General features: G+C 41.9%; 1 protein-coding gene across 2 annotated transcripts; it reads left to right on the top strand.

The window, feature by feature from the left end:
- Positions 1 to 664: 664 nt before the first annotated feature.
- On the top strand, positions 665 to 3,598 carry TIMM8A (translocase of inner mitochondrial membrane 8 homolog A (yeast)). 2 transcript variants are annotated; one of them, XM_012650075.1, is made up of 2 exons: positions 665 to 879; positions 2,547 to 3,598. In XM_012650075.1, exons 1-2 carry the CDS (start codon positions 748 to 750, stop codon positions 2,652 to 2,654), a joined length of 240 nt encoding a protein of 79 aa, XP_012505529.1. In that variant the 5' UTR covers positions 665 to 747; the 3' UTR covers positions 2,655 to 3,598. The 2 variants fall into 2 exon arrangements, with proteins under 2 accessions (XP_012505529.1, XP_012505528.1); XM_012650074.1 differs by having other exon boundaries at positions 719 to 879; positions 2,544 to 3,598.
- Positions 3,599 to 8,888: the final 5,290 nt, after the last annotated feature.

Consider the following 8,888-nt stretch of genomic DNA (forward strand, 5'->3'; position numbering starts at 1 on the left):
AAAAAAAAAAAAAGAAAGAAAGAAAGAAAAAGAACGAAAGAAAGCAAGCTGTTGTGTGATAATGGTTTGGCCTATTCCAACATTGAGAACTCAACAGGACCCTTGGCGATTAACCTGTCTCTCTTTTGTTAAATCCTGCCTCTGAAACAGAGATATTCACAGGCCAAAGCACAGGGCCTGTCACATGGCAAGCATGCAATATCCAAACGAATCTGAAAGCTGGGGACAAACTCTGCCAGAGCCTCATTTCCATAGGTCAGAAGAGGAGAAAACTCCGTCCAAAAACTAGAGCCAGGGACCCAGCATGGCTAACGAACAAGTCAAGCAGTCCGGGCCGTGCGCAGTCCTGGTAGCAGGGAAAGCGCGGGCCGATTTGGAAGCGGGTTGGGCTGGCCCGGAACAGGCCACGTGGTCGGAAGTAGCTTCTTCTTTTCCTTTATTCTTTTTTTTTTTTTTAATAACGTCTCGACAGCACCTCGGCGCTGCGCTGCAAGCCCTGAGACCTCCAGGCGCAGGCTGGGCGCGGGGCTGCGGGCTCCCGGGAGGGGCCCCGCGTGCCGGGGAGCGCAGGGTCGCCTGGGGCGCGGGATGTGGCGGCCTGGACCCGGGCGCCGGTGTCGCGCCCGCGCAGTGCGCTCGCAGGGCGGTCCCCAGGGCGGCGGGTTGTGGTTCCGGTTCCGTCGCGGAGACACGTGAAGGTCGGTGAGTTGGTGCGGAGTTCGTCTCGGCACGCGTGGTCGGGCGGGGATGGATACCTCTTCGTCTTCCTCCGCGGCGGGTTTGGGCGCTGTGGACCCGCAGTTGCAGCATTTCATCGAGGTGGAGACCCAGAAGCAACGCTTCCAGCAGCTGGTGCACCAGATGACCGAACTTTGTTGGGTGAGGATCCTGGGGCTGGGACCTGGACACTGTACTTACTTTCCCTCTGTCTTTGCCCCGCGGGACTCGGGACGACGTTGGGGATGTGGGGTGGGGGTGGACCCGGCAGCACCCCTTGGTTTTCTCAGGTTCCTCAGGCTGAGCCGGAGGGGAGAAGGGTGACTCTACTTCTCAGGGGACTGTCACTCGGGACCTCGACTTTGTTGGTGCACAGGACTGGGGATCTAAGAAGACTTACGCCTCTGTCCCACCCAGCACTTTCTGGCACCCGAGGTTAAAGCTGCCTAGTGCTGGTCACCAAGACTGATCAGAGCCCCCAGCGCTGGGATTTTATTTTTGGGAGCCCCAGTCCCAGAGAGTCAGTGAATCAGTGAATCTGCTATTTCTGGACTCCTCGGGATTTACCTTGATTCCCCAGTTCTATTTCTCCCCGGTGAGAAATGAATGGCTCTAGCCCATTAACTATAAAAGTAGCGTAATCTCTTCCAACATACATACTTATTGGTCTTCTTGTTGGATTGTTGTGTAATCACAAGCCGTTTCAAGTCTGAAGGTTGAGGAATTGAGTCTGCCCTGTGCAGGGACTTTGGCAAGAGGGTGGAAGGCATTTGCAGCTTGAGATCAAAGTGTTCTTGTTGCCAAGGACAGCATACTGCCCTCCCTTGACGTACAAAATTAACAGAATTCAGAGGTCCAGAAAAATTTTCCTTGGAATTGGAGGGCCTTAGGATTGTGTACACCACAGAGGATAATGAACCAAATTTCCTAACTTGAACTATATACAGTCATCGTTTTTCCATAGTCCTTTTCCCATAAATTTGTGGTATTGCTGGACTATGACACTTACCAAATGCTTATTTGACTCTGATCTGCCTTGGACCAGAATGCTTTGATTCTTTTTTAAAAATGTGTGATTCGTTACTTTGGGGCCAAGAGTGAGTGTGCCTAAGGACTCCGTTTGAGAATCTGTAAACTATGGGCCCTTTAGGAAAATTCATACAGTTTTCCATTTGTCGTGAGAGCATTCAAGAACCTCTGGCCTAAGTAACAGGTTACAGACTCTCAGATCGTAGATTTTTTTTTCCTTCTTTGATAGATTTTAGGGTGTTTTGCCATAATGATTTATCCTTTGACCCTTTTGTTCTGCAGTTAATCAAAAGGCATTTAATGCAAGCAGCATTCTGGAGTTACAACCAAATTGAGCAAAACATTACTTCATTTATATTTTGCCATTTTTCTTGCTCTGTAATAGCTCTACCATTTTCTGGCCCTATGACTTTGGGCAAAGTATCTCTGTGCCACAGTTTCCCTCTTTGTAAAATGAGGATTTATAATGGTATCTACTCCATAGGGTTGTGAGAATTTAAGGCTGGAGAAAATTGCTCCATACTTTGTAACTATTCTTAACATATCAGATACTATTTTTAGGTGAAGTTTTCCCTCTAAGCAATACAAAGTAACCCTCCACCCCTCTTTTTTTAATTTCTAAGTTTTCTTTTTAAAAAACACTTTAGAATATTACGGGGATACAAATGTTTTGGTTACATGGATTGCTTTTGTACTGCTTAAGCCAAAGTTATAAGTGCATCCATCACCCAGATAGTGTGCATTGTGCCTGTTAGGTATGTTCAAGTTCGCTTTGTGATTCTGTATCTTGTCCTGAGCAGGAGAAGTGCATGGACAAGCCTGGGCCAAAGTTGGACAGTCGGGCTGAGGCCTGTTTTGTGAACTGCGTTGAGCGCTTCATTGATACAAGCCAATTCATCTTGAATTGACTGGAACAGACCCAGAAATCCAAGCCAGTATTCTCAGAAAGCCTTTCTGACTGATCTCAGCATTACCTTTTTGGAAAAAGAAGGTAGTTCAAGAAATGAAGAGCTGTTGATGGGATGATTGAAGAAATGGCTATGGGGGAATTGGCTCCCATCTTTTGTCACTCTTGGGACATCATGTCATCTGAGAAAGAACAAAGACCAATTTGTGTGTGTGTGGGGCTTGAGGGTTATATGTGTATTTGGTTGTGTTTTTTAATGCTAATCTTGTGAAAATAATTGACAGATGAATGGAAAACTCTATTAGGTGTATGTTACTGTGTGTGGGACTATGCTTTTCTCAAAGGCCCATTAACTGCTTCCTGTAATTTTGATAGTGGAACTGCTTTCTATAATTTGATAGTGGGACCACATAGGTAAAATCTGTCATTTGTGTGGATTCATTTCAGATTTCTGGGGAGATCATTGTATCTTTAAGAAAGGATAGCAGTGGGGGAAGGATAATTTGGTATTTAACTGTGGGCCTCCTTATCTAGTGTTTGACTATCAATGTTGGGGAAAAAAGATCTATGGAGTGTTCATACCGTGCACTTCAGCTTTGTAGATTATTTCCCTCCCCTGTACTGTGATTTGCTGAAATATCTATATTAAATTATGGTCTCGAGGTATTTATAGGCAGTCTGAGAGTCTAGAGGCCTTTAGTTATAAAGGAATCTAGCCAGTGAACATAATTCTCATTACTAGACTGCCACAAGGAAGAAATTAACTTACCTTGTATATCAGGGTACAAAAACTTTAAAGATGTGCCTAAATGAGTTATAAAGATTTAGGCCAGTCAAAAACTAACAGCAGTTTCAGGTAGAGGTGCATGCCTAATGTCAAATCAGTGTAGATTCGATTTACTGCATTCTGTTGATCACTGAAATAAAAACTTCTACAAGATTCAATTTTGTGATTGAGAAAGCTTTCTATTTCGGTTTTTTGGAACCCGGAGAGGTTTAGTATGGGCTGATTCCAAAGCTGAAATGTAGTCAGTCTGGGTACCTGCTGTGTGCAAGGTACAGCACAGTATTCCAGGGGTCCCTATCTTTTTTTGCGAGAAAAGAGAACCTTGAGATGAGATGGGGAGGGAGGGAATTCTGTGCTGTCAAGTCCCTGAGTATAGTAGAAGAGATTGTATCGACTGGATTCCCCTCTTATTTCAAATCGTACTAGACTGGAGCATAGACCTAAAGTGGACCTACTTGTTGGGAGCCTCTAATGCAAATCCATGAAGGTTGGGGAAATACAGATTTCTAGAAGTCTCAAGTTCCTGTTTAGCTTTCCCCCGATATAGGCACTACAAGGAAATTGTTAAAAAATAACGATGAAAACACAGTTCAACAAACATTTAAGTGCTTACTCTGTGCTACTGTTTTTAATGACAGGATTCCAACAGTGCACAGAAATAAAGTCCCTGCTCTTGAAGAGCTTATGTTGCAGTGTGGGAAAACAGTCAATAAACATATAAATGTGTCAGTTTAATAAGTGCCATGGAGAAAAAGCAGGGTAAGGGTGTTAGGGAATGTTTGCCAGGCATTGTTATTTTATATAAGATGGTTAGAGGAGGCCTCCCTGGGAAGGTGGCGTTTTAGCAGAGACCTGAAAGAACTGAGTGACCAAGCCTTGTGGGTATCCGGGAAAAGAACGTGTCAAGCAGAGGCAACAGCAAGTTCAGTGGCCCCAAGGTAGGAACTGCATGCCCTGATGCCACGGAGAACAGTCAAGAGGGCAATATGGCTGGAGTAGGGTAATGAGAATGGTGAGAAATAAAGTTGGGGAAAAATGCATGATATGGATCAGGGCTGGGGGTGTGTGTTTGTGCGCTGATCACCTAGGGCCTTGTAGGCCGCTGTAAGGACTTTTGGCTTTTACTAAGCAAGATGGGAAGCCATTTTGAGGCTTCAGCAGACAAATGATACAACTTAAGTAAGTTTTAGGAGAGTCTGGTTGCTGTTTCGAGAACATGCACATGGTGAAGAAGAAGTAGTAGCAGCAGTACCAATAGTAGCAAGAATAATGGCATTTTGAAGTCCGAGAGAAATCATGCTTTTAGGGTAGGTATCTTGCATCTAAATGCCCCCGTTGACTTTCCCCCTATGATTCATGGAAAACCTCAAGTCATAGAGAAAGGTTCTTTGGTCTTTTCCTTATTCTTCATTCTTATTATTATAGTATTTATTATGTTGTTTTATTACTATATTCATGATTCTTATTCATTTAGTATTAAAGTGTTCTCATATGTGCACACAAACGTAAATGTCTTTGCTTTATGGTATTGCTTTGCTTACACAGCCAGTATACGTAATAAGAAAGAAAGTCTGTTAGTTTCATACAATATGCTTGAGCACCGAGTATGTGTTTAACACTATTAGGCACGAGACAGTGGAAAAGCAAAGGTATAACATTTGCTCTGTCCTCAAGGAAGTTAATAAGTACCAGAGCAAGAACTTGGGCTGTTATTTGTTTTGTCAGTCTCAGAAATGCATTTTCAGAACCTTGATAGAAAGGTGGTACTGTCTGCCCTGATGACATTCAAAGTCCTCATTGCAAATACTCAAGGTAGAAAATTCAAGCTTCAACTGTAAAACAAAAGGATTGGGTTAGCAGACTTTTCCTGAAATGAAATCTTACTTAGAAGCCTAATATATAAAACAGAAAAGCCAAGCTGCTCTGGTGGTGAGAGTGTCTGGAAGCCTGTCTTACCCCACTGTGCCCCCAGCAATGCCTAAGGCACTACCTTCAAGCCTCTAGGGTTTTACTGAACATACTGTGACAATTGGAACCAGTCTGTCCCTAAGGTTCCTACCCATGAGTCCATGAAATGATGTTAAGGATAACAGATACAAGGAAATCAAGCAAGAACTTCTTATTTACTTAAGATAACAAATCTCTGTAAGGAGTTTGAATTTTAAAAATGTACCAAGTCGATAAACCCCACGTAGAATATCCTTTACATGAAATAATGGAAAGCAATTGATGGTCTTTTTCTTTTTTTTTTCCTCTTTTTTCTTGAGACAGGGTCTGGCTATGTGACCCAGGCTGGAGTGCAGTGGCAACAAAAATAAGGCTGAAGGAGAATATGAAGAATTTTAAGAGAAGTGATATTGGGTAGACTTTGGAATAAAACCTCCCTAGGCCAAGATTTTTTATTAAGGTATTGCTAGGGGGGAAAAATTGGTTTTTAAAGGACCATTGGCCAGGCACAGTGGTTCATGCCTGTAATCCCAACGCTTTGGGAGGCCGAGGCAGGAAGATCGTTTGAGGCCAGGAGTTCGAGACCAGCCTGGGCAATATTTTGAGACCCTGTCTCTAAAAAAAAATTTTTTAAATTAGCCGGGTGTGGTGGCATGTGCCCACAGTCCCAGCTACTCGGGAGGCTGAGGCAGGAGGATCACTTGAGCCCAGGAGTTTAAGGTTGCAGTGAGCTATGATGATGCCACTGTACTCTAGCCTGGGCGACAGAGCAAGACTCTATCTTAAAAAAAAAGAATACACACCAGGAGGTTGGTTACTCTGGCCATAGCAAGGTCCTACCATGAAGACAAGGTGGAACTAACCACTACACACATAGCCAAAAAGATGAATCCTGTGATAAAAGAATTGAATTAATTTTAAAAATACTTATGTAAGAAATGCTAAAGCAATTCAGCAATTAAACCATTACATTCTTTAACACCTTAACAAATGAGCAGCATTTGAATAAATAACCATTTAATGTATGAACTAATAAAAATTGTTGTATGTCTAAAGTTGTGTCTTGCAAAAATCACTCTCAAAAAGGCAAAATTTACACAATATAATTATGGCAGTTTCTGCTACACAGAAATACATAGAAGGGGAATTAGGATATGGCAAATCAGGATTCAGATGTACCGATCAGATGTACTGATCAGGAACTCCAGATGAACAAAAGGGCCAACGGAAATTTGGCAGGTATCTGCAATATAATGACAATAATAGCTATGCTTTATTGAGGGTATGCACACCGTGTGGTACGTAAAACCACATGTTGTACTACATATTTTACATGGGTCTTTTTAAAATTACAGCAACTCTGTGAGAGAAACTTACTAGCATACCATTTTACAGATGGAGAAGCTGAGGCTCAGAGAAATTAATTAACTTATTCAAGGTTATACAGCTAATAAGTTGTAGGGCTGGGATTTGAACCCAGGTGGTTTGACTCCAGAGCTCATGGTCTGAACCATACCAAACTGCTTTCTGATGTACTTAAGGAGAGGAAATAATGTTTCTCTAAAAGGTTGAGCCAAAATGACTGAAACATATTCTAGAGATAGCATGGTATAGTGGACAGAGCACAAGTTTTAGAGCGAGGCAGAACTGGGTTCAAATCCTGACTCTGCCCACACGACACCTATGTGACCTTAGGGAAGTCAGTGAACCTCTTTGATTCTCAGTTTCTTTATCTATAAAACTGAGATGGTAATACCTACCTTACAGAGTTGTAAAATGAGGTAACAAGTAAAGCACTTGGCATGCTGCAGATGTTTTAATGTTAACTATTTTATTATTATTATTATCATTATTATTCAGAACTGAGCATCTTTGATAATCCTGACAGAGTGATTGAGAGAACAAGAAAAAACCAAGAAGTTACTTCACCAAGCTGATTAATTAAGGAAATGGCAGAGGCAAGGGAAAATAAAATATTAAGAATTTTGAATTTTATCCTGCAGTCAATGGAAAGTTGTTGGAGGATTTTAAACAGCCGAATAATATAATGATATTTGCACTTTTTTCAATGACAAAAATATTTCATGCGTGTTTTAAAACTTTCAGACAATATAGAATTGCTTAAAATAAATGAAAGTCCTCCCTTTACTCTCGTATCTGCAATTAGAGAGATCACTTTGGCAGCTATATGGAGGTTGGAGTAAGGGGGAGAGAACAGTAATAAGGATATGTCACCAGTTCAGCAAAGAGACTGGATGATTGAATTACGATAGTGGAAATGGGGATGGAGGGGGACATATATGGGGGAGCTGTGGGAGAAATCTGGAGTAAGGTGGAAAGGAGGAGAAACATGATAAAGGAAAGGAGGGAGAGTAGAGAATAATGTGCAATAAAAGGTTGCCTTGGGGTTCAAAGGGCAGCAAAAGTGACTAGAAAGAGAGGAAGATCACAGAGCTGATCACGCTGAAGGGGCTACAGAGAGGAAATTACACAGATGGCTATCCCCAGAGCTCAGTGTCTGGGTAACCCTTGGAATCATTTATTTCCCCCCCTCCAATTTAAGGAAGATAAGCATACCCCTGAAGTCAGAAATACTTAAAAGATTACTCGCAAATGCAATGTTCTATAAATTTTTCACAGGAAAATTTAGACACGAGCCAAGAGAATAAAAAGGTAAATATCATTTGAGTTTTAACACCGTACTTTGATAAGGAAAGGAGGAAGGAGTACAAAGACAAGAAAAAGAAGGAAACAGTGAGGAGTCAGAGACTCAGTGGTATTTGTTAAACTGGACTTTAGCCCTCTAGTTATTTCCCTAAGGCTTAAACCATTTGCTACATAATGTGATGGGCCTAATGTACTAAACCAGTGTTGTTCAAATTAAAAATGTAATGTGGTCATGATATTGCTAGATGTACCTTGTCACTACAGAGTAAGCATGACCACTACCTAGTTTTTTCTGAACAGCTGTTCTTCCTTATCCTTGTGTGGCAAGATACACCATCAGGTATTAAGAGCCAATCTCCATTTTTCACGCACTTTTTCCTTCCCCCAGGTAGGTCCCAGGGATGCTTTTAGTTCCTTCCTTAAAGCTGCCAACACTTGGGGATTCTTTTCCCATCATATTAACTATTATCCCTGATTCTCTCCCACTCAAGACAAGCCCAGTGGCCCTTAGCATTTTAAAGGTTTTGCTTGGAATCACTATGGGGAAACAGACTTGGGACAACACAAATAATAAATATGGGGAAATTGCAAAGCTTATGGAATTTTACAGATTTCTAACAGTCAACTCTGATTCACAGGTCATTCCTTACTGATATGGTGATTACCAAGATCCCCCTTAGTCTTCATTCTTCCACTATCAGTGGAGTTTCAGCAAGCTTTCCCACTTGACACAAAACTCAGAAGCCATAAAGTAAAAGGTTGTTAATTTTGTCTATATAAAACATCCTGAACAAACACTTCCATAAGCCAAGTTAAAAGAAAAACAGCAAACAG

This window comes from Propithecus coquereli, unplaced genomic scaffold (genome assembly GCF_000956105.1).
Source record: "Propithecus coquereli isolate 6110/MARCELLA unplaced genomic scaffold, Pcoq_1.0 Scaffold31, whole genome shotgun sequence".
NCBI lineage: Eukaryota > Metazoa > Chordata > Mammalia > Primates > Indriidae > Propithecus > Propithecus coquereli.

Excerpts from the sequence above, each read along its gene's own strand:
- TIMM8A (XM_012650074.1), top strand. The coding sequence starts at position 748 with ATGGATACCTCTTCGTCTTCCTCCGCGGCGGGTTTGGGCGCTGTGGAC. Across the intron at positions 880-2,543 it reads AGATGACCGAACTTTGTTGG|CAGGAGAAGTGCATGGACAA; the intron begins GTGAGGATCCTG and ends TCTTGTCCTGAG.